General features: G+C 47.1%; 1 protein-coding gene across 1 annotated transcript in view; it reads right to left on the bottom strand.

Annotated features, from left to right (window-relative positions):
• TNN (tenascin N) overlaps positions 1–25,013 on the bottom strand; it is a 59,215-nt gene extending 34,202 nt beyond the window's left edge. The window contains exons 1-7 of the mRNA XM_068986576.1: positions 24,608–25,013; positions 22,786–23,160; positions 21,323–21,586; positions 16,777–16,962; positions 15,397–15,486; positions 4,471–4,734; positions 67–330 (exon numbers count right to left, since the gene is read on the bottom strand). Coding sequence (XP_068842677.1) covers positions 67–330; positions 4,471–4,734; positions 15,397–15,486; positions 16,777–16,962; positions 21,323–21,586; positions 22,786–23,160; positions 24,608–25,013 — 1,849 coding nt within the window. The remainder of the gene's footprint in view (positions 1–66; positions 331–4,470; positions 4,735–15,396; positions 15,487–16,776; positions 16,963–21,322; positions 21,587–22,785; positions 23,161–24,607) is intronic.
• Positions 25,014–25,385: the final 372 nt, after the last annotated feature.

The raw sequence follows: 25,385 nt of genomic DNA, 5'->3' as shown, positions 1-25,385 counted from the left end.
CTACCATGCACACTCAAATCCACACCCTCAAACTTCAATCGCCATTGACCATCTTTCTCTTATTACCTGTCGGGGCCTTGGTGTCGGCTTTCCTGCTCTCCCGGTCCCCCTTCTGGGCCCACACGTGGACCGTGTACTCCACGCCTGGCCTCAGGCCCGTCAGGACGGTGCTGCTCTGCTCCTTCCCCACCGGAACATCCCTGGTGTCTCCGTCAGCAGAAGTGTAGCGCACCAGGTACCTGTCAATGACAGCCTGCACCGGGTCCCAGGAGACGGTGGCCGTGTTCTCCGTCACCTGATGGGTCACTAGGTTCTGGGGGCTGTCAATTTCTTTAAGAGATGAAAAAGTGTTCCATTTGCCAACTCACTAATTTGTGAAAGGCCAGCACACAAACAACCAAAATGACGACCTCAACAAATTTCAGAGTGTGTTATATGCCAATAGTTGGGATAACTTAAGGGTTTAATTAAGCAAGTGATCTGAAGAGTCCAAGAATGAGCCATTTGCATTTAATGAAAAGTAAGGTTTACAGACAAAGCCTATATTGAGTCTCAAGTCTATAAACTTTTCTCTACAAGTTGCCTTTGGATAAAAAGAATTCGTCTTCATAAACACATTTGTCCATTACCCTGGATTTACATAGTGTACTTTTTTAGTTCCTGACTCCTTTTACTGGAAAGCAGTTGCTGCTAAGTCACTTCAGTCGTGTCCGACTCTGTGCGACCCCACAGATGGCAGCCCACCAGGCTCCCCTGTCCCTGGGATTCTCCAGGCAAGAACACTGGAGTGGGTTGCCATTTCCTTCTCCAATGCATGAAAGTAAAAAGTGAAAGTGAAGTCACTCAGTCAGGTCCGACCCTTAGCATGGAAAGCAGTTACACTTCAATAAATCTTTGCATCAGATCTAATATTTTCTTTTGGAAGAAAAATATCCCATAAGTAGAAGCTGTCAGTTCTTTCCATATAAAACATTATGTCTGAGGCCAAAGAGCTGGGAGACTTTCAAAATGAATTTATTTGATGTCTAGGTGGATAAAAATAATCCTACTTATCTGAGTTTCTATGCAGTTAAACTGAGTTGAAACCTGGGTTCCACTATTTCCTGGTTGCCAACTTAGAACAAACTGTACAACTTAAGCCTTGGTCTCCTTGTCTCTACAAAGAAGGAAATATCAGTACCTACCTCTGTTTATGATAAATGGTAAATGAGATATTGCATAGTAAATCTTAAATATGAGCTCTTTGCTATTACAAGTGTGACTTAAGGTATGAAATACCACTTTCTCCTCAAAATGTAAACCCTTAAAAAAGTCAAAAATCTAAGAAATCAGGTATAATGATTAGCATGCCTTTAGCATGATTAGCATCCCCTGTTTCAAAAACCACCTCCTTGAAAGGCTGAGCTTTCTGTGACAACAGCTTTATTTCAGACCTGTACACCATAACTTGCCAGGGTGGCCAGGCCAGCTCGGTGGCCTGACAAGGGAGAACATGCCAGAAGGAGCACAGGCGCTCAGAATGTACCACCAACAGCTGACATGAAAGGACAATTTATCCTGGGATTCGGAGCTGCCTTCTCTGTCCCAGCCTCATCTTTCCACACTCCACTCCTCTCACAGACCTACCCACCATAAACACCACTAAAGACAACATTACCAAGATAAGCTGATGTTAAGCCACGACAGAAAACCAGCCTGTCACATTCCCACACCTTTGCTGTTCAGTCGCTCAGTCGTGTCTGGCTCTTTGCGACCCCAGGGATTGCAGCACGCCAGGCCTCCCCGTCCTTCTCTGCACGCGCTGCTCCCACTGCTAACAGCCGCCCATCCTTCTAGACTCTTCAGGTGTCCCCTCCGCCTGTGGGCTGCCGTGAGCCCTCTCACCCCTACCTTTTTTCAGATTCCCATAGTTTCGGGGTTATGTTAATACAACATAAGTCACTGCACTTTATCTTTCTCACTTGTCTTCTTTACCCAGAGGACTGTGAACAAGGTATGAGCGCAAACCACGTCTTTTACCTCCGTACCCCCAGAGCCCGGCTGCGCGCCTGACACCCCCGGCAGTACCACACCAGTAGCTCCTCTAATCTGTGGTACTTATTCACACCGCCCTCACCTGCGAGCAAGGAAACCTCTTCTTTATTACAGCTTTCACTGTCTTAAAAAGGTTGACGCAGGGACTTCCCTGGTGGTCCAGTGGTTAAGAATCCACCTGCCAACGCAGGAGACATGGGTTCAGTCCTTGGTCCGGGAAGACCCCACATGCTACAGGGAGACGAAGCCTGTGCACCACAACTACTTGAGCCCACGAGTCTAGAGCCTGTGCTCCTGAACCAGGCAGGTGACCTCAACGAAAAGCCCACACACCACGACTAGAGTAGCCCCACTGGCTCCACTCGCCACAGCTAGAGAAAACCTGTGCACAGCAACAAAGATCCAGCACTGTCAAAAATAAGTAATAGATAAATAAATGCTTTCTTGAAAGGCTGACCCACATGTTCTATTCACAACACCCCAAATCCTGGTAAATGGTAGGCCACGTGTAATATAACCCGGGATCTGGTAATCTACGGTCAGTCCATCGGCCAAATCTGACCCACTGCCTAATGACATAAATCAAGTGTTTTTAGAACACAGTCATGCCAGTTCATTTACATACTGTCTATGGCTGTTTTCTCATTTCAGTGGCAGAGTGGAGTAGACCACCAGAAACTGTGTGGTCCCCAAAGCTGAAAATATTTACTCTCTGGCCTTCTGTAGAAGGTTTTCTGACCCTGACTTTAAACAAATCTAGATCTCACCACCCTTACTGCCAACTGCTTCTTCCCCTGGAGGAGACAAAGACCATGCGGCCTCAGGAGGCTATGGACCATGAAATGCTTCCAGGTCAAATGCAGATTAACGTGCACTGAATGTTTGTGTCTTTTCAAAATGTATATGTAGAAGATTTAACCCCTCATGTGATGGTATTTGGAGGAGGGACCCTTAGAAGGGAATGAGTTTTAGATGAGACCATAAGGATGGGGCTCTCATGGTGGGATTAATGTCTCTGAGAAAAAGAGGAGACCAGAACCTCCCCCTCTCCAGCACGTAAAGATGAAGGAAGCATCTGTAAGTCGAGAAGAGGGCCCTCACCAATAAATGAATCAACGGGCACCCAGATCATGGGAATTTCCAGGCTCCAAAACTGCAGGAAATAAGGTTCTGTTGTTTAAGCCAACCAAACCATGGTGTTTTGCTACAGCAGCCTGAGCAGACTAAGACACATTTCAAGAAATAAGCACGACTATGATTTATGTAGCACTCTCTATGTCAGGTAGGGGCTTCCCTTGTAGCTCAGTTGGTAAAGAATCTGCCTGCAATGCAGGAGACCTGGGTTCAATTCCTGGGTCAGGAGAAGGAAATGGCAACCCATTCCATTTTCTTGCCTGGAGAATCCCATGGACGGAGGAGGCTGGAGGGCTACAGTCCATGCAGTCCCAGAGTTGGATACAACTTAGCAACTAAACCACCACCACCTCTATGTCAGGTACTTACATGGATTAATTCATGTAATCCTCACACTAACCCAATGATGCAGACAGTCACATGTCCCATTTAATAGACAAGAATCTGAGGAACAGAGTGGAATAAGTTGCCTCAAATCTCTCGGCTAGTAAATGGTAGAGCTGAGATTAAAACTTGGACAGTCAAGCTTCTGAAACCGGATTCCTAACTGATTATCAGCTTCTCTGAGCATCTTGACACTAAGAGACTGTCCAAAACAGAAGTCTATCAATAGGATAGACTAGGATTCCCGTCACGTGTGTGGGACGTCACTGGACTCCAGGATTAGCCTTCTCTGAATTCAAAGTCGGTGCCAGAGGAGGGTCTAAGCAGAAGGAATGTCTGGGATATACATCCCCATGCAGCCTCAGGACACCTGCAGGCCCCAGTCGAGCAGAATGACGGGATGGAGTAAGGGAGCCCTTACAGTTTCGGAAAGCATAAAGTTAGAATTGGTACATTTGGTAAATGGTGACTCAGGAGGCAAACCATTTTCACGGTCTGAAAGAGAGCTCCAGATTACACACACAGTGCCTGTGCAGTCACTGCAAGCTGAGATAAGCATTCAAATTCACTGTCAGCCAAATGTTTTGAGTTTTCACGTCCAAAAAAAATGAAAATTAGAAAGTGTTCCTCTGCTCTGAGAGAGTCACATGTGGAATTTCAACCCACGAAAGTATGACCTTCTGATTCAAACTAAAAGGATGGTCTCTTTTGCTTGAGGTTAAAAAGGGGAAAAAATTCATAATTAAGAAATTTAAAATTGCTTTGGCAACCCCTTGCCCCACACCTGCAAACAAAAGAGCTGGTGCTAGGTGGGATTCGGTCTCTTAATTCAAGAATCAATCTTCACCCTGCCGTGAAGAAGTCTATTTAGAGATGGGAGAGAATAAGAATGAGAGATGACTCCCCTTCTCCTGTTACCTGTGAGGGCCGTGGTGTCCGCCTTCTTGCTCTCCTGGTTGCCCCTCTCAGCCCACACGTAGACTTCATAGGCCTCCCCCGGCCTCAGGCCTGTCAGGACAGTGCTGTTCTGCTCCCTGGGCACCGCCGTGTCCCTGGTCTCCCCGTCAGCGGAGATGTAGCGCACCATGTACTTATCAATGACCGCCCGGACTGGGTCCCAGGAGACCGCCACTGTGTCTTCGGTCACTCGGTCAGTGACCACATTGGTTGGACTATCGATTTCTTCATAAACATAACACAAGAAAGAAAAATTAGAGAAGACCTCTGGCTGGTCAAGGTTACAAGTGTTTCAAGGTTGCATTCTTCTGGATGACCTGGTTCCATAGTCTGTGCAATGCAAGACTCTCCATCATCTATGACAGGGGACAACTGGCCTCTGCTCGAACCCTAAGCTGAGAAAGGTCTTCCTGATGGATGTCCATTTTCAGACCACTGAACACATTAGAGAAAGCTCTTCCAAGTGTGGCCACTTGAAGTGGCTACTCCTTCAAGTATGTCTACCCTTGGTGGGCATGGAGAATACAATTAATTCCTCTTCCCAGAGACCATTCAGCAGGTGGATGGTCTCTTCCTGTACTGTGCTGTGCTTAGTCACTTAGCCATATCCGACTCTTTGTGACCCCATAGACTGTAGCCCACCAGGCTCCTCTGTCCATGGGGATTCTCCAGGCAAGAATACTGGAGTGGGTTGCCATGCCCTCCTCCAGGGGATCTTCCCAACTCAGGGTCTCCAGCACTGCAGGCGGATTCTTTACCATCTGAGTCACCAGGGAGGCCTGGTCTCCTCCTACTTCTCCCCTAATCAAAACAGCTTCACCTCTCTAATTTATGCACTTATAAATTAAAATCTATTCTATCATATTATAAACTTATATTACCAACTTCCCACTTAGTTTCTAGACTCGGCATTTACATCTAGACATGTTCTTGTCTTTCCCTTTTCATAGAAAAATTCCCAGAACTCAATTCATTCATTCAACAATTCACTGAGCATCCATTCCATGCCATGGAATGTAATGGCTCTCAGGAATCACCAATTAACAGGACAGTCAAAAATCCCTCTTCATGAAGACTTCATATTCTAGAAGGACTAACCCAGAACAAAATGTCACAGACACTTTACCCCTCAATAACAGCCTCAGCCCAGAGCCTCAGAAAATTCCTGCTTTTTTCATACTTGTCCCAGTTACCCCAGGGGTTTTCAACCTTTGTTAACCAAGGACACCTACTAAGTACCAGCACCAGAGGGTCTACTTCAGAAGGTCTGAGATATGCCCTGACATCTCTATTTAAAACACAGATACGCAAAACTGCACAGGTGATTCTGATGTACATCAAAGGTTGAGGATCTCCACATTAAACCACATCTTCCCAATTTTTGCATATCATACATGTCCTGGACCCACCATTTATCCTCATTATATTTTATCTTACAGATTCCATTTATAATTTAGTCTTTTATCCAAGATGCCCACTTTCCGTTCCAGGTTCTTACCATTTGCAAACTTAATAAGTGATTCATCTGAGTGCACCCATCAAGGTCACTGATAAAGATGCTTGCCCCAAGACCCCGCCTTACATATAGATTGGTATCCTTCTGGGTGAAGACACACAGAAAGGAAATCTAAGCATTTTTCTTCTTCCTCGTCCTGCTCTAGTTCTCTTGGCCAGGGATTTTCCAGCAGAGAAGTTACAACTTTACATAGCTATGTTCTTTGACATCAGTGCACTTTTCTTGAGCACAGTGGCTGTGTTTTGTGTGCAAGAAAATGAAATACGTTCTATCATCAGACAGTGCATATTTTATTTAATAAATCAACTGCCATTTATTGACCACATATCAAGCATCAGATGCCTTTAATTCATGACTTTATCAGACCTCATAAAACAACATAAGGCATTTACCAGGTTCTCCATGTACTGGTTTTCAAAATTAATAATGGTTACCACTTTGAGATCACTAATTATATGCAAGACTCAGAGAGATTAGATAAATTCCCCAAACTACACAGACAGTAAATGGTAGATCCTGACTCCTTCTTTAAACAATCACACTGAGTGTCTACTTGGAGCCAGAGACTCAGCAGTGGTATGAGTTAAACTGTGTCCCCTTACCAAAAAGATAAATCTAAGTACCAAACCCAAGCACCTCAAAATGTGACTTCATTTAGAGGTCTAGAGACATAGGGTTAAAAATGAGGTCATTAGGGTGGTAGAACCGATCCTTATAAAAGGGGGGAGTTTGGACACAGACACATACAAATGGAAGACAAGATGAAGACACTCAAGGAGGAGACAGACATGTGAACACGCATCCCAGTGTTCACTGCAGCACTGTTCACAAGAGCCAAGACACGGAAGCAGCCTAAAGGCCCATCAACAGAGGAACGGAAAGAAGATATATATTAATATGTATCCATATACACACACACAATGGAACACTACTCAGCCATTAAAAAGAACGAAAGAATGCCATTTGCAGCAACATGGATGAACCTAGAGAATGACTTCTCAGTAAATCAGAGAAAGAGAAATATCACATGATATCCCGTATAATGGGATCCTAAAAAGCCATGAAACAAATGAACTTATATACAAAACAAAAACAGATTCCCAGACTTAGAAAGCAAACTTATGGTTGCCAGAGGGGAGGATGGGGGGAAGGCATAGTTCGGGAGTTTGGGATGGACATGTACACACGGCTATATTTAAAATGGATAACCAACAAGGACCTACTGTATTGCACAGGGAACTCTGCTCAATGTTATGTGGCAGCCTGAATGGGAAGAGAGTTTGGGGGAGAATGGATACATGTATGTGTACAGCTGAGTCCCCTTGTTGTCCACCTGAAACTATCACAATATTGTTGATAGACTGTACTCCAATACAAACAAAAAAGTTGAAAGCAAACAAACAAACAAACAAGGATTGCCAACAAACCCCAGAGGCTGGAAGGGACAAGAAAGGATCCTCCCCTTGAGCTGCCAGAGAAAATGTAGCCCTGCTGACACCTTGATTTCAGACTTCCAGCCTCCACAACCAAGAGACACTCAAGTTTTGTTTTAAGCCACCCAGGTTTTGGTACTTGGTTATAGCAGCCCTGGGAAACTAATATAAGCAATGAAGAGAATAAAGACCCTCTACCAGGGAGCTTACTTTCTCTTGGAAGAGCCAAACAATAAACAAGTGGGGATAGTGTTAGGAAGCCCAACAGGGCAAGGTAAAGGAACTAGAAAGTGAGAGAAGAAAGATACTTGGGATTTTAGAAGTAAGGCCAGTGAGAAGGTAACATCTGAGCAAACAGCCAAGTGAAATGAGGCATCGGGCCATGGACAATCTGGGGGACCTCACTTCAGGCAAAGCTAGCAGCAAGTTCAAAGGCCCTGCTCCATGTATTTGGGGAACAGCAGTAGGCCAGGGCATCAGGACAGAGTAGGGGAGGGGGCTGAGTGGCTGAAAGTGAGGCTAAGGAGGCAAGGGGATGCTTTTGAAAGCCATTGTAACAACTTGGCTTTTGCACAGAATGAGATGAGAAGCTTCTGGGGGTGGCAGAGGCGGGTGGTGGTTCACAGAATAGTATGATCTGACATGTTATAAAAGGACCCCTCTGGCTGCTGGAGAGAGTACAGACTATCGCAGGTCAAGAGCGGCGTCCCCTCGGAGGCCGCTACAACAGTTTATGTGTGAGATGACAGGAACGTGGACAACCGTGGCAGATGAAAGAGGACTGGGGAGACTGCAAAGACAGAGCTGCGAGTCTGCTCAGGAATTTGACGTGACTATAATGACTTGTCGGTTTGGGTCTTGAGCAATTTGCAGAAAGTGGTGACATTTACAGAGATGGGGAGATCTTTGGTACTGGTATCACAACAAATGCTAAAGGAACTTCTCTAGGCAGGAAACACAAGACATGGGGAGATATGAGGGAGGGTAGAGTCTCCAGAAGAGGCCGAGGAGAGGAATGGAATCAAAGGTTTGCTTTTGGACTTATTAACTGGTAACTGGTAGAGTCAAGATTTGAATCCATTCCCATCTACCTAAGACTACAAATTTCCACCTTATACCACTACCATTGGCCTCTTCTTCTTCTTCTTCTAGTATTTATTTGTTTAGCTGCATCCAGCCTTGGTTGTAGCACACAGGACCTTCATTGTGTTATGTGGGATTTCAGGCAGACTCTCTAGTTGTGGCGCGGGCTCAATAGTTGCACACGCAGGCTTAGTTGCTCCGAGGCAAGTGAAGCCTTAGTTACCCCACCAGGGATTGAACCCATGTCCCTGGCATTGCAAGACCGATCAGGGAAAGGCCCCCATCAGCCTCTTCTTATGAAACTATGACTACTACTAAGAATGCAAAAAAAGCAAAAGTGTTAGTCGCTCAGTCATGTCCAACTCTTTACTACCATAGCCCACCAGGCTCCTCTGTCCATGGGCTTCTCCAGGCAAGAATACTGGAGAGCGTTGCCATTCCCTTCTCCAGGGGATCTTTCCAACCCAGAGATCAAACCCAGGTTTCCCACACTGCAGGCAGATTCTATACCATCTGAGCCACCAGGGAAGCCCACTACTAAAATGATAATAATAAGTTGCAAATAAAATAAAGTACGATCTGAAAATTTCTTGCCACCTGAAATCCAGCAGCACTGGACTGGAGGGGCAACTAGAAAGGGGGCATGGTTCCAGACCGTCACCTCTTGAGACCGGGGCTGGGCGTACCTCACACCCACTGGCAGAGTGGGGCTCTTGGGATGAAAGGGCAGTGCGTTCAGAACACAGACACCAGAAGGGCCTCGTCCTGGGCCTCCGGAGGCTCAAGCAGGCTCTACGAGGATGCTCAGGAGAAAGTGTGTTCCCCGAGGGAGAGGGCTCCCCCCTCACCCCATTGCCCCTTTCTGTGCCAAGCATGATTCTGCACATGTCAGGGAGGAAATGAAGAGAGCCTCCAATGGCGATCTGTCACTTTGGGGAAATCAGTGCTCAGTTGGGAGTGGGGACACTTTGACGGGCAAAGTGAGGATGGGGAACCCCCAGAGAGTCCTGCCTCTTGAGGTCCCTGGCCCCCATCCTCTCCCACATCTGTACAACCCCCAGGCCTCTCTCCACCTCTCCCTGCCCCAGACCAGTGCTTGCCACGATGGCTGCCAGGACCCTCAGCCCAGGCCCACAGCTTTATAGGGTGCAGGCTGCCTGCGTGTGCACCCCTGTCGAGATCCATCATATCCACATGGCTGGATGGAGGAAGCCTTATGTTATCATAATCAAGTTTGACAGAATAGTATATGAAAAGCACCTGGCATGTAGTATGTGGTCAATCAATGGCACCTGACTTTTTCAACACATTATAGTTTTACAGGTCATTTGCAAAAAGTGAGATTATGTAACACACCTCTTCTTAGAGAAAAAAAAAGCACATAGGAATAAGCACGAGACAAGGGGCTGCCTCTAGGATTACACACCAATTTAGCTCTGTGGCAGCCACTACAATACTCTGATATCTGGGAAACAGAGATCAGAAAGATTAGAGAATGACCCTCAAAGAAGAAACTGAATGTTTCCATATATCCCCTCGTTTTTGGATTTCCTTTCTATCTAGATAACTGCAGAGCATCAAGGAGGTTCCCGCTAGTTTACTATTTTATACATGGTTGTGTATATTATATATGTCAATCCCAATCTCCCAGTTCATCCCACCTTCTCTTTCCCCGCTTGGCGTCCATACACTTGTTCTCAACGACTGTGTCTCTGTTTCTGCTTCCCAAATAGGTTCATCTGTACCATTTTGCATATATATAACTGATTCACTTTGCTATACAGCAGAAACTAATACAACATTGTAAAGCAACTATACTCTGATAAAACGTTTTTTAACATAAAGAGTAATGAGGGCAGCCTTGCCTTTACATATAATAAAATTATGATAAATCCAAAAAAAAAGAGAGACAGATGAAGGAAGTCTTTTTCTAAAAAAAGAAAGAAAGAAAAAGAAACTGAATTCTTTCCATCACTGCTTGTGGATTAAGGACAGTCCTAAAGAGATGTGTTAGACTGCATCTGTCCCACTTGGGTGAACAGGGCTAAGCTACCACCAAGGTTTATGGGAACTGATCCAGGGAAGTACAGATTTCTGGCACAAGGCCTCATTTTGACACACAGCCCTGAGGCTCCTTCTCCTCCCTGCAACAGTCCCAGCAACCCCAGGAACAGAGAACCAGGGAAAAGCCATCTTGGCTATGAAGAGTGAGAAGGTAGGAGGCAAAATAGAATCATAGTACGTCAGGGTTACAGAGACCTCACTCAGAGAGGACATGTGACTTCTCCAAACTCATAGAGTCAGTGAGAGGCCAGGCCAGCCTGGAACTTGGGACTCCCTGCCCCCTTTCTCTCAACTCCCTAACAACAGCAACAACAACTTAAGTGTTTAAGAGGCTCTTTAAAGAGCTGCTCCTCTCCTTGGTAAATTTCAGGATGGGAATCGGATGCCAAGATACAGATGTAGAAGGAAAGTCCCAGTGATAGGACCCCCCACAATGCACTACATCACTGGAAGGAGCCAACTTATCAGGACCAAGACCTCCCTCTCTGCCAAGAGCGAATATGGGGAACATAAATAGTCTTTTCCATGGAACAAAGCCTTTTAGTAGCCTACTGCAGCTGGCCAAATCCGAGATGAGTCACAGCCGCGGCTCAACTGGGAGATGGGCCCTCCTGCCCTAGCCCCAGCTTCCTCCTCAGGCTGCAATCTCCCACCTGCTAGACACTAGCAGCCCTGGTGGGAACTTTCTCAGGGCCATGGGAGTGAGGGACATCTAAGACAGGAATTACATGGCTTGATAGGAGAGATTCACTTTTGAGTGCATGTATTAGGTGGTGCCAATGGTAAAGAACCTGCCTGCCAGTGCAGGAAACATACATAAGAGATTCAGGTTCGATTCCTAGGTCAAGAAGATCCCCTGGAGGAGGGCATGGCAACCCATTCCAGTATTCTTGCCTGGAGAATCCCGTGGACACAGGAGCTTGGCAGGCTATGGTCCACAGGGTCGCAAAGAGTCGGACACGTCTGAAGCGACTTAGCACACACACACTCAAATAAAGGTGAGGTCCATTTCAGAGAGATCTACAAAACTGGGGATACCGAAAAGGCAACCAAGGAGTTCTAGCACGTAAGGACAGGTTATTCTGCTTTATAACAAGACTCCCCCACATGGTTGGGTAAGGTTACAGCTGTCCTGGGTCTATGCTGACATACTCAACAGCACGGGTCCACACTCCAACCCACGGCCACAGGCTTAGGGACAGTCTTCTCCATTCACAACAGCCACATGTGAGCCACCTAGCTGGCATACTGGAAAATGGCACAGTCAGGGCCTAAAATCTACAGAGACATGGGCTTGAGGGCAGGGACCGGGGACAGGGCCTACACTACTGTTCTGGAGGTGAGTTCACTGAAGCGGTATGTATAGTGCCTCTTCAGTATAGAACTATAGTAGCTATGTTTTCTCAGGTCTCCTCCACTGCTGTTCAATGTGGCAAAAAAGTTATTCAAAAGATATCATATGTAGAAAATGTGCTTACAGAGATCAATCTATCTTCCTGCTGCCCTCTTCTAGCTTTGCTTATGGAAAGCAACCCTAAACTCAAATGTCATTCACTAGTTTACTCTGAATCTCCTAAACTTTGTAGGCCTCAACATTCTCATCTGTAAAATGCGAATAACAATGCTTGCAATGTTAGCAGAAGGACCAAAGATAATGTTCATGAAGCCCCTCGGTACCTAGAACACAGTGGGGCCTCAAAGGCTAGAGATTCTCATTATTTTTCAGCTACAGGGTGTAGATGTGAGGTGGCTGTGAGAGACAGGAGTTCTGAGTGATACAGGAGCTCATCTTGAAACAAAAAGGAGCTAGAGAAGGAAAGTTTTAGGGGCTGGGCCATTTCAAATGAAGCACTGTGTATGGGAAGCAATAACAAGTGTAAAGGATAGTAAGAGTTGCCAAAACTTATTTCATAGCACAGTCTCAGGGGAAAAGTTCTGAGAAAATTGTTAACAAGTGAATATGCTAGACCGTATGTTCTAATGTGCCTGGGAACACGGGAGATTATGAAAAAGCAAGGGGTCCTTTGTTTCAGACTCACTATGGAAAGGCATGAATTACAAACGTTTTAACAAAATCATAAACATAAAAAAGTAAGAGGAAGAATTTGAAACTCATGCAGTCCAACTTTCCACGTTACAGATGGAGCGTCACCTCTCACTGAGGGGCCTGCCCCTCTGGCCATCTGATGTGATGCAGCTGTGAGGGTCTGATGGGGAAGTTTGGGAACGCTTCTCCCTGGAGACCCTGGCCTGGATGGTGCGTGCTTCTCCAGAAGCTGACCTGGTCCTGAGGTTTTTAGAAGTGCTTTTCAGTGCACTTTGAGCATGTTAACAGGGTATGATTTTTCAGTCGACACTTTCTCTTCCATGGTCTGAGTTCCACCGAGTGATTCGTTAAATGGAAAATATCTGAACTGTGCCAGCTCCACCCTGTACGTGCATATACCATTCTTATATTCCAGTGTGTTTTTCCATCTCATGGAATGCAAAACATCTGGAGAAAAGAGAGATTCTTCCCCTCCCTCCTACATTAACTAACAGTCTAGCCAGGTGTGAGAGTGTTTCCTGACCTTAGAAATTATTGTGTCTTTTTTTGTCATGTTAATAAGGTGCATAATACAAATTTATTTGCAATCCAATAAAATATCCCATCCTGCTTTTAGAATGTAATAAGCAATAAAAATACTTCTTGAATGCTCATATTCTAGCTAGGATAATACACTTGAAAGTTTAACTGGCAATTCAAGGCCATTTGTAATTAAATGCTCTAGAAATTCAGGGGCACAGATGGTTGCCATTTAACATGGTCCTAGAAGGCCTCAGTGGAGCGGCCAGTGTAGGGGCTGATCCTGGAGGGATGTGTGATGTTACTTCTGTGAGCCCTTGAAAGGCAAGGACCAGGGCTCATCATCTATGTATCTAAAGGAACCGTGTCTCTAGGATCCAATGATACTCGGCAATTAATGCTTGTTGAACTGACTTAATTGACAGCTAGAGATAACAGTGGAGAATTTTCCAGGCAGGGGTAACAACACGAACAAACCCACGAGGTAGAGAGAAGCCTTCTGTGTTAGGGAACCCCAAGAAGAGTCCAGCTGCAGGAAGGCTTCCTGGGGGGAAATTCTGAGCATGACAATGACCCAGGTTGGATGGGCCCACAGAAGCCAAGATAAAAGGACTCTATCTTATCCAAGACAAGGAGAAGCCAGAGATTTTTTTTAGTCAGGGAGTAAAGAGTATGAAAATTAACCAGAAATTCCCTGGTGGCTCAGATGATAAAGAATCTGCCTGCAGTGCTGGAGACCCAGGTTCCACCTCTGGGTCGCGATGATCCCTTGGAGAAGGGAAAGACAACCCACTCCAGTATTCATATCTGGAGAATTTCATGGACGGAGGAGCCTGGTGGGCTACAGTCCATGGGGTCACAAAAGACACTACTGAATGACAGAAACTTTCAATTTCACAATGAACAGGGGAATAAATGTAGGTGCCCTTTTAGTTTTGCGTCCACCAAAGTGGACATCCTGGGTTCCAGTCCCAGCCCTGTCACTTCCAAGCTGGGCAATCTTAAGCTTAATTTCTGTAAGCCTCAGCTGTCTCATATGTGACTTAAAAATAACAATAAGACCTATCACACAGGATTATAATCAGAACTAAATGAGATAATTCATGAGCAGTGCACAGTTAGTATAATGCCTGGGGCATGGTAAGCTCTCGATTAATTCACAGCTATAGAAAAAGCCTCTAGAAGCAAGGAAAGACCTGCCATTTTCCAACTCACTGATGGTGATTCACTAGTCCACTGTTCATGCAGGCTGCACAGTACACACTGTATGGTTAAAAAATTAATGTATATTTTATCCTTTATGATTGCCCAACTATATAATTCTTTCACATCCCAGCTATGCAATCTGTTAGGCAGCCTAAACAGTGAATTCAGTTCTTGCACCATGTCATTCTTATTCTCACCACCCCAACCAGCTATTGCCAGGACTGAATTGAAAAGAACTACCAAACTTTTCAAGAAAGTCTCCAAATTCAAATATCCCTTCTTTGCCGGCTCTAAGGATTAGCCTTTACTCAGCGACATCAAGCTCACAGCCTCCCAACGTGACTTGGCAGGAGCACAGAGTGTTTGCACAAGGCTCACAATTCAATACTGGCTCAAGCACTGTCTAAAAACTAAAAATTACATAGGACATCTTGCATATAAAACTACCATGATTTCAAATTCTTTTCTGATTAATAAATTACAAACTTACTGTCAAATATTACTGATTCATAGCAACATTTGTCATCATATATTTTCTTAATCCACAGATGCTAAATCTATTGCTACTCCCCTGCGAAAGTCTTTAATATCTCTTGACATTTTAAAGCAAACTCCCTGAGTGTGTTTGTCATGAAAAAACACCTAAATGACAAGAAAAAAGTTATAAATCACCTGTCTTGGGTACTGTGGGGCTGTGTGCCTAAGTCCAAGATAATAAATGCCTTGGAAAGAACCCAGTGATTGAAGCTATTAAAATAAGCAGAAAGGTGTTGGAAATGGCCTATCCCCTTGACTCCAAGAGCCAGGTGGAGATTTTCAACAGCAAGAAAAATGTGAGATAGAAGAAGTTTGCTTCCCCTCTCCTGCCCCACAACCCTCCCCGAGAAATGTCAGTACACAGAGAGACTGGCTGTCTCTGTACACAGAAGTACAGAGTTTTTATCCAAAGAGGAGTCAGCCAAGAATATAGCAGAATGCGAGCATGGGATGCATTCACAGTGCCTCCACGTGGTTCTTACCTGTCCTGCCATTCAGAAGAATTGGCTTGCCCTCGAGGTCTCCCCTCATGGGGATGACTGTGATCTTATATTCCGTCCCCGGCTGCAGACCTGGAAACAAGCAGCCAATGCCAGGTTGAGTACGGGCTCTAGATCCTGGAGCCCCAGCACTGCTCATCTGGGGATTTGGCAGGGCGAGGGGCGGGGCTGTGCATCTCCCCTCAAGACTACAGCCTACCTAAGGCAGCTAAAGAGCTGCAGGACCAGCGGAACATGAGGCATCACTGAGGAGTTTACGGGCCAGAATGGCTGAGATGAATCTGATGAGGCTCTGGTTTCTTCCTTGGGCCATTAAGCACATATTTCCCAATTGTATCTATAGCCCAAATGTTTTTCTGCCCCCGACAATCATTTTCCCTCAAAAGTTTCTTTCCTTCCTATTGTAATAATTCACTTAACTTCTTCCTCTTTATTTTCTTTTTTGGCTTCACTTTACTCGGCCTTTTCTGTTTCTTTTTTGTCCTTAATTTTTTTTGTTTCTCTGTAGCAGCCACCTGAATGCTTGTTCCTTGTGGCACAAAAATTCAGACTTTGGTGACAAAATGCAGGCAAATGGTAGCATGTATGAGGCACACCCCACGAAACATTGAGAACACCAAGATGACCTCTCAAGACAGAAATCAGAGGGTGGAGGGCAGGACAAAACCCCAGAGGGGGACATACCAAGGAGCTAGTAAGCCTCAGGACCCCTCACTTGCACCAGCCCCTTCCAAGGCCATGTGCTTGGGCATTCATGCTTATGTGTCACTTTTCTTAAAGAGAGTCCTGAAAACTGTGCAAGTCTCAGGTGCCACAAAACATTACCCAGCCCTGTGTGGCCCCATTGTGGCAGCCATCTAATTTCCAGTCTTCCAGTGTTTGCTCAGTCACCTGGGATGAGGAATGCCCCACTCCTGGCTACCTAGCTCAACTCCTTCCACATATGCCACTGAACAAACCAAGTTCAACCAATTTCTCAATGTCTCTCTCTCTCCCACACCACATACACACAGACACACACTCAGTTGTTCCGAAAAGAAAGCCCGTCTGCCATCAAATCCCCTCTGAGACACAGAGGCTTCCAAGGGGTTAGCTGACTTGGAAGAACATTTCAGATGTGTAATCTGCTACCCGGGTGCTCCGAGATTCTGGAGTCAGCCCTGGGATGCTGGAGCAGAGTCTTCAGGCCCCTCAGAGTGGGCTGACCTCTGTGAGCTCCTGGAGTCAGGGTTCAGGTGATTCTCAAGGCCTCAGAATCCTCTGTGCACAGCTGAGCCCTGTAGCTGCTGGTCCCCCCTGCTCACACAGTCCCCACCTCAGCATCCACACCAAGCATCTCGCATCCCCAGTGCTGGCTCTTACCCGTGATGTCATATCGGCTCTTGGGGTCACCGCTCTTGGGCACGGTGACCTCGGCCACCTCGTGCCCTGTCAGGGGGCCATACTGCAACTTGTAGTAGTCCACCTCGGTCCGGGGGTTCTCCCATTCCACGTCAAGGGAGTTCTCCGTCTCATCCGTCACCCAGGCAGTGCCAGGCACAGCAAGATCTAGTGCAGGGGTCAGGGAGGGCGAGAGAAAGCGGTGAAGACCAGGGGCCCCGTCTCTAACAGGCTGTTGGCTACCAGGTCAGCTCCCATTCTTGACACTCTGAATGCAGGCTGCAGCCCCAGGACATGCCCTTAAAATGTGTCCTAACACGTAACTGTTGGTTTTCACACTGTCCATGGAGGACAGACTGTCTTCCAGGAAAACTTCTTCCCTATCCCAGCCCATCAGATGCCAAGCAACCCTCCCCGTCCACGTTGCCATGGCCAAGCCCTGAACCTCAACTCCGAGGCCAGCTGTCAACACACTCGGCGTTGGGGGCAGTCACACAGCTCTGAACCAAACATTCACTTTTTAGCTCTTCAGAGACACAGCCCCATGACAAGACTCTCAAGGCCATGTGGAGTTTGGGAAATATATTTCAAATTTCCTGGAATGCAACACTGGGAATATAACCAGCTCCTTCCCCAGTTTCCCAAATTACAGTTGTTTCCCTTTCTCTCAAATTCTCCTGTAAGATTTACCCCTAGGCAAAACTGTAAAACAGAAGAATTTTAACTTGGTCCTTTGAAGGATTCTCCCTGCACCTTCTACCAGATTTTAGCACCTCTCCCAGATACCTGATATCCTCAGCTGCTCTACCTATTGATCCTGTGAAGGAAGAAAGTAACTGCATAGGTCTTCATGCCCTGCTGGCTCAGTCGGTAAAGAATCCACCTGCAATGCAGGAGTTCAGTCGTTAAAGTCGTGTCCAACTCTTTGCAACCGAATGGACTGTAGCCCATCAGGCTCCTCTGTCCATGGGATTTTCCAGGCAAGAATACGGAGTGGATGGCCATTTCCTTCTCCAGTGCAATGCAGGAGACTGGAGTTCAATCCCTGGGTCAGAAAGATCCCCTGGAGAAGGAAATGGGACACCCACTCCAGTATTCTTGCTTGGGAAATTCCATGGACAGAGGAACTAAGCAGGTTACAGTTCATGGGGTTACAAGAGGTGGACACGACTGAGCAACTAAACCATACCACTGCCACATGAAGTATTAATGGCTAAATGTTCACCCATCCACTCAGGAGAAAATGAAAATACGATGCCTGTTACCAAGGAACGGATTGCTGGCGTGGCTCTGTGGGAAGGACTTTCAGGTGCTGGTGTTGGAGTGGGGTCTGGGTCCCTGGGAGTGCTTTGAATTCCAATGGCCACCTCCCAGGCCAGTGTCACCTGGCCTGAAGTTTGGAACAGGGAAGACAAGCCCTAGACTCTCAGCCTCGCCCCTCTCCTCACCTCCCATGCCTTGGTTCTGAAGGTGTTCCCACCAGGCTGACTGACCCTTTGTCAAGGACACAGAACAGAGAATTTGTGTATTGGTCAAGGGGCGAAATCTCAAGGCCTGTGGCTCTGAATGTTTCTGAATCTCTCTGTTATGGATAAAGAGCTTCACGGAGCCTTTTCCCTGAAGCACTCCTTCTGCCTTTCACCTGCCAGCCTCCAGGTTCTTCCCCAAGGATGGCAGTTCCTTGAGGGAACAACAGGTCAAGAGGTGAATAATGAAAACGACCCAAGGGTTACAGAAGGGGTACCACATGGCTCACAAGCGAAAAACCAGGAACTTCATGAAAGAGCTCAAGGTGAGCATGGGGATAAGTATCTCTCAGGCTGAGGTTCCCCAGAGGAACAAACCAGAAAGGGTTTCACTTGAATTGGATTAGACGACTTTGCAGTGGTCTTTGCAAGATTTTACAAGTCCCCAGGGCAAGAAACCGAGAGTAGTTGCTAAGACTTTCAGAACCGATGTCTCTGCTCTTCATTGAGAGACTGTGGGCGCTGTCCTGGCTGAAGACAGGGGCAGTCAGACAAAAACAGAGAAAAGCAGCCCAACAGCAGGGCGCTGGCTTGACTCTCACAGGTGGGCCTCGGTGTTCTCCCATTGAACACACACAATTTCACAGGGACTTCCCTGGTGGTTCAGTGGGTAAAACTCTGTGCTCCCAATGCAGGGGCCCAGGTTCCATCCCTTGTCAGGAAACTAGATCCCACATGCATGCCACAACAAAGATCCTTAGTGCCACAACCAAGACCGGGAGCAGCCTAAATAAATACAGTTTCACAAGACATCAGCAGCAGACAAATTAAGATGAAACAAGACCATTCCAAGATCATGTCTGCACACAGGCCAAACATGAACTGAACATTGTCCAAATCACAAAAATGACTAAACATCCTCCCTTCTGACTAATATGAGTGACTATTCCCCCTCCCTTTTTTAAAAAAAAACCAATGACAGCTTTAGTCTCCCTCTAGTCTGCCCTCTTTCTAGATAAGATTCACTAAGATACCAATCACAGGATTATCCCCAGTTCATGACAGTAGGCAATCGAAAGTAAATCCCTGCTTCCCTAACCCTTCTCTCAGATCACCTAACACAAGTCCAAATCCTACACCAGACCCCTCAAACACCATCTTCCTGAGACACCCGTGGTCTGCCATTGTGTGCGCTCCTGTGAGGCAACAATCAATAAACCCAACTTGTTCAACTATAGGGGTGTTCTGAGAGGTCTTTGGCTAGAGGGCATTGACGATGGCAATCACAAACTGTCCTCCCAAAGAGGATAAGTCCTTCACGCTCTTTCAAACACTGAGCTACCCCTACCCTTTTCTATTCTTACCACCAAAATGGACAGGCAGCCAGATATTTCTGCAAAGATATTGCATTCCAAAAGCCCATCCACCTGGATCTCCCTGGACTTTCCTTCAGAGTTTAGGGGAAAATGGAGGCAGCTCATTTTTATCACACCTAGAACAGTGCCTTTTAATTTTTTTAAAGTCACTCAGTCACGTCTGACTCTTTGCAGCCCCATGGACTATGGACCTTAGACTCTATGGAATTCTTCAGGCCAGAATACTGGAGTGGGTAGCCTTTTCCTTCTCCAGGGGATCTTCCCAAACCAGGGATCAAAGCCAGGTCTCCCACGTTGCAGGCAGATTCGTTACCAGCTGAGCTACAAGGGAAGCCCAGGACAGTGCCTGGCAATGTTCAAATAAATAAGTAAATGTTCAATAAAGTATGCTGAGAAAAGGAATGAATTTGAATCACTCAAACAACTAGGTTTCTCTGAACAATTGAAGATCCTAGGGTTTCATAGGAATGAATAATTTCTAAAGAATGAGCAGTATGTTTGTCCTTCCAAACATCTTGGTAGCATTTAGTGGTGCCCTAGAGATTCTGTCCCTCCAGATCCATCTACCTTCCTGTTCTGTATCCCAGATTATGACCTCTATGAAATGTATTAGCTGGGTTCCCTGGCCCTCTGATTTCCGGTCATGTGCAGCCAGTGAGAGTCACCAGAAGACCAGAAGGCAGGAGAGAGAGTTTGGGCAACTGTTCCCCTTCACTGCCTCCTGATGAGGACACAGTGGACTGCCTGTGTTCCTCTACCAAAGGCACTTCATCAGGCAGCCATCTCCTAAAGCTCTTTCTGGGTCCCAGTACCAACGTCCATCCCCTACCCCTTCAGACTGGGGTGGATCTCCACTGACACCAGCCCTGGAGTATTTCATCATCCAAACCCTATCTATACCTTTATAAATAACCTCTTCACTAAACTTTCTAAGCTGCCCCGTTTGTTCCCTCTCTTTCCTGCTGAGATGAATCTAACTGATACAGGTGGCTTCAGCAGACCCCCAATCATACCAACTTGACCTTGTTCAGAGGCTCATTGAAGGCATGAGGATGCAGGTACCCCCCATGGCTGCTTGTACATGAGTGCCAGGGCAACCAAAGAAAACTCTTGAGAGTCCCTTGGACAGCAGTGAGATCAAGACAGTTAATCCTAAAGGAAATCAACCCTGAATATTTGTTGGAAGGGCTGATGCTGAAGCTGAAGCTCCAATACTCTGACCACCTGATATGGAAAGCTGACTCACTGGAAAGACCCTGACATTGGGAAAGATTGAGGGCAGGAGGAGAAGAGGATGACAGAGGATGAGATGGTTGGATGGCATCATCGAGTCAATGGACATGAACTTGAGCAAACTCTGGTAGATGGTGAAGGACAGGGAAGCCTGGTCTGCTGCAGTCCATGGGGTTGCTAAGAGTCAGACTCAACTGAGCAACTGATGAATAATAATCTCAGGGAATAGAGAAGAGCCTGTAGTTCCCAATCCAGCAGGCTCCATCACTGGCTTGGAGGAGCAGAGCGAGGGGAATAAGAATGGAGACTTTTCTTCAGAACCTAGGATTGCTACAGCTGTATTTTACAAACTCCAATCCAGAGTAATGGCCTGAGTAGTAGAAGGGTACTTCTGGGGACGATGGAAGATGTATAGAGCAGGACCTCTCCTAGGAAACCTGGCTGCTTCCTCACCTGTGGTGGCCAGTAGATGCTGTGGGCTGCTGGAAATCTCTTTCTTCACGTTGCGCAGGCTCACGATGTACTTGGTTCCAGGCACCAAACCAAGGATCTCGTAGCTGTGCTGCTCCTTGGGCACTTTGATCTGCTTCACAGAGAGCTCCTTCCCCAGTGGGTAGTAGCTGAGGAGGTAGTGGTCTACCTGGCTGGAGGGCTCCCAGCTCACCAGCAGGGAATCCTCTGTGCTCTTGAGCAGCTGCAGTCCCTGGGGGGCGACCACTGCACACAGAACAGGAACAGGGGTAGAGACAGTGAGGGAACAGGGGCGGGGATCCATAGCCAAAACGTATTCCTTGAGCACCTACTTTATATTGGGTTGGCCAAATCATAGTATATGGAAAAACCCAAATGAACTTTTTGGCCAATCCACTGCTTAACACTATGATGGTGGGTGTGGAGGATACACAGCCTGGATAAGGCACCATGGTGGACCCCCAGAAGTTATTATCTAGTTAGAAGTTAATATTGACCCCCCTATGTTGCCAGTGATGCTCCAAGTCTTAGTTCAAAACCATCCAACCTATGCCTTTAGCAGAAGTTAACATTAATCTTTAAACAGTCCAGAGATGAGAAAGAAAGCTACAAAAAAAAAAAAGAGAGAGAGAGAGAGCGAGATAGAGAGAGGGAGAGGGAGAGAGAACCAGCTGGGACCAAGATGGTGAATATGACCTCCAACAGACCCTGAGTCTTACTCTACCCTGAATTTCTATAGCGGCATATTAAAGTACATGCCTATCAGCAGCCTTGACTGGGACATTAGGAGTCAAACAATGATAAGAAGAGAGTGGTACCCCACTCCTTTGAAAAAGCACCGCTCCTTCTCAGGCAGACTAATGTACAAGGCACCCCATCATTAACCTCACTCCTCCTTCCTTTGTTTTTACTCTTTAAAATTGAATCTCTCTTGCTAGGTGGGCCAAAAGTTGACCTGTGCACTTAGTTCCCGCTTCTCCATTCTCTGACCACTGAATAAAACTTGTGCTGTAGGGATCTCAGCTTAAGTTTTGTTATTGGCAGCTAGAACCGCAACCCTCCCCCAGCCAGGCAGAGAGCCTTAGCAGGGCCAAGGCCTGAGCAGGGTCTACAAGACTTCATTCAGTAACACCTACACACACACACACACACATACACATTAGATCACCTAAGACTACAGGTCCTCAAAGCAGTGGTATCAGCATCACCTTGGAATTTGTTAGAAATGCAAGTTCTTGGGGCCGTACCTCAGACCTGCTGAATCAGAACCTCTGAAGGCACCCAGGAATCTGTATTTTCACAGGCTCTCCAGGGGATTCTGGAGTAGACTAAATAAAGGTGAGGTGCCCTACTTAGGACAAAATGTAAACTGATGGTTAAAGGGTGCCTGGACCATGAGGGCCGGGTCAGAAGAAAGGCAGGCCCAGGCACATCTCCGCTCTCACCCTGGGCGCAGTCCAGGCCGGTGAAGCCCTCCTCGCAGTAACACTCGCCCGTGTCGCAGAAGCCGTGGCCGCTGCAGTCCCCGGGGCAGCGCTTCTCGCTGCAGTCCTCCGACGTGAAGTCCTCATGGCACTGGCAGACGCCACGCACGCATGTGCCGTGACCGCTGCAGTTCTCAGGGCAGGCGGGGTAGGCACAGTCGGCGCCCACATAGGGCGGCTCGCACACGCAGCGGCCGTCCACGCAGCGCCCGTGGCCGCTGCAGGCGCCGGGGCAGGCGAGCCGCTCGCAGTCGGCGCCCTCCCAGCCATGCTCGCAGTGGCAGCTGCACGTGTCCAGGGAGAAGGTCCCGTGGCCACTACAGTGGCGGCTCAGACCTGCCCGAGAGAGAGGGGAACAGTCAGCGGAGGCTGGAGGGCTTGTGAATAGGGACTCTCCATCCCTGAGAACCCTGAGAGCAGATGATTTCAGGAACCTGCAAGACTCCTTCTGTAGAGGAGGGTGGGGTCTATAGGGAAGACTAGGAGCCTGCCCTCTCCACCGTGGGCCAGACTCGAACCTGCAAAATCTATACTTTATGCCTGAAAAGTCACAGAGACCACCCTAGCCTTTCCCTTTGCATCCCGAGTGCTCCTGTGACTTCACTTGGTTCCCCCACCACCGCCCTGTAAAAGATGCTAATTATTTAGTACTTTTCTATGAAAGAGCCTTAAATGCTCCAACCTGGGTATCAGTGGGCCAGGTTATACTAAAGGGCAGGGCTCCTGGGATGGGCAGGAGAGAGTTAGGCTGGGTGGGAGTTTGTCTTGATTGGAGGAGCTGGACCTAGCAAGTCTGCGTCCTTAGGAAATGAGCTGAAGTTGAAGCCTGAAAGGTGGACCTACAGAAGCTATGAAACAGCCCAGTCTCATTATGGGGATAACAGATGGGAGAAGGGTTAATTAACCAGGCTCCCTTCTCTAATTCCAGACAGCAAGAGGCAGTTGGAAGGTGAGCCAGTCCTGGTGTGCTCACCAGCCCCAGCTCCTGATTCCCAGAACATCCTCTTTCCTTCGTAAAAACTTTTGACGTTCGGGCTGCTCAGGGACAATTTAATGCTCTTTTATTGCCATTTTATTCGCCCGTCCCGTCCTCCGTGTCTAGTTCTGCGTCTGGCCTATAGGAGGCGCTCTTAATGGTAGCAATTTCTTGTAGCATTAAAATGTATGCCAAAGTATCACTGATTATTATTCTCTGGAAAATAATATGGGCAGTTTATGTTGAAAAAAAAAAATGTGGTGATGGAAGTGCTCACTGTTTGTAAAGTCAAATTGTAGTACTTTATTACTAACAAAAGGACAGTTTGCTGAATAATGGGCCATGTAATCTGTACATCATCTCTAGTTCTCAGAACTAGACCAGCTGATAGAACTCTCCTCAACAGACAGTTGAGGACATGAGGAATTTGCCCAAAGTCACACACTAAAGAATGGAGATTTGTACCCAGAACTGAGATTTGTACCCAAACCTGTCTAGCTCCAAGCCATCAGTTTTCTTTCCTCTCCAACCTGTCGCTTCCCTTATAAAGGGAAATAGAGATTGGATCTACAGGTAAAACTGCACCAGAAGCAGTCTCTTCTGAAAGCACTGACCCAAGAGTCCAGACTTTAAGAGTTGCTGGTCCCTCCCTGCTCAGGCTTGAAGATAACCCCTAGAGCTAATACCAGTGATAACATCTCCCTTAGAGAAAACCCAGAGTGAGAGACAGGGCGCTCACAAGCCTGGTAGAACACCCGAAGGTGCTCCTTCAGAGTTTGTTGACTGGATACCAGCTGGTGCACTCACCAGCTGCTCCTGGGCAGCAGCGCTGGGCACTGCACCTCTCCTTCACCTCCGCCATCTCCTCCTCCAGCTTCTTCACCCGGGCCAGGAGGTCCCACACGCTGCCTGCCAGCTCACAGTCCTTCTGTGGCGTCTGCAGGCGGATGTTGTGCCTGAAGACAATATTCTGTTCCTCGGTCTCCTCTGGGGCCAGGAGCGAGGTTCCATCACCACGAAGGGGCTGGGGGTCAGCCTCCACCTGAACGAAGGCAGACTTGGGCACGTCGATCTTGTAGGTGTGGCTGACGGTGACCTGTTGCTCCTTCTCGCTGCATCCAGAAGACTCGAGAGTGGCTGGGGCCGAGGTCGCCAAGAGCACAGAGCCCAGCAGGAGCACCAGGGGGAAGCAGAACCTCCCCTGGAGACCCATCCTTGGGGAGACGGGGAACCGATGCTCCTGGAAGCCTGCATCCAGAAGAACATGCAAAAGAAAGCCAGGGACATCTGCTGATGGAAATTGGCCTTTTTAATGGATTCTAAGGGTCCACGGGAAGCTGAGAAACCAGCAAAAAATTTTCATCCTCTACCTCCTGAGGGCTCGAATTAGATTACTTTTTTTGTTCCTTCTTCACACATTGCACATTCCTGCCTCCTGCTTTGCTGACACTGTTCCTACTCCCTGAGAGGCCCTCCTCTTCATTTCTAATTCTGTATTTCACCTGCACTTTAATAATAACAAGAACAACTTCTTGAAGTCAGGGCATACTTTGTGCCAAGCTTTGCTCACCCTAATCAATCCTGA

Source organism: Capricornis sumatraensis, chromosome 14 (assembly GCF_032405125.1).
Source record: "Capricornis sumatraensis isolate serow.1 chromosome 14, serow.2, whole genome shotgun sequence".
Classification (NCBI taxonomy): Eukaryota; Metazoa; Chordata; class Mammalia; order Artiodactyla; family Bovidae; genus Capricornis; species Capricornis sumatraensis.
This window is presented reverse-complemented; position numbering and strand designations above follow the sequence as displayed.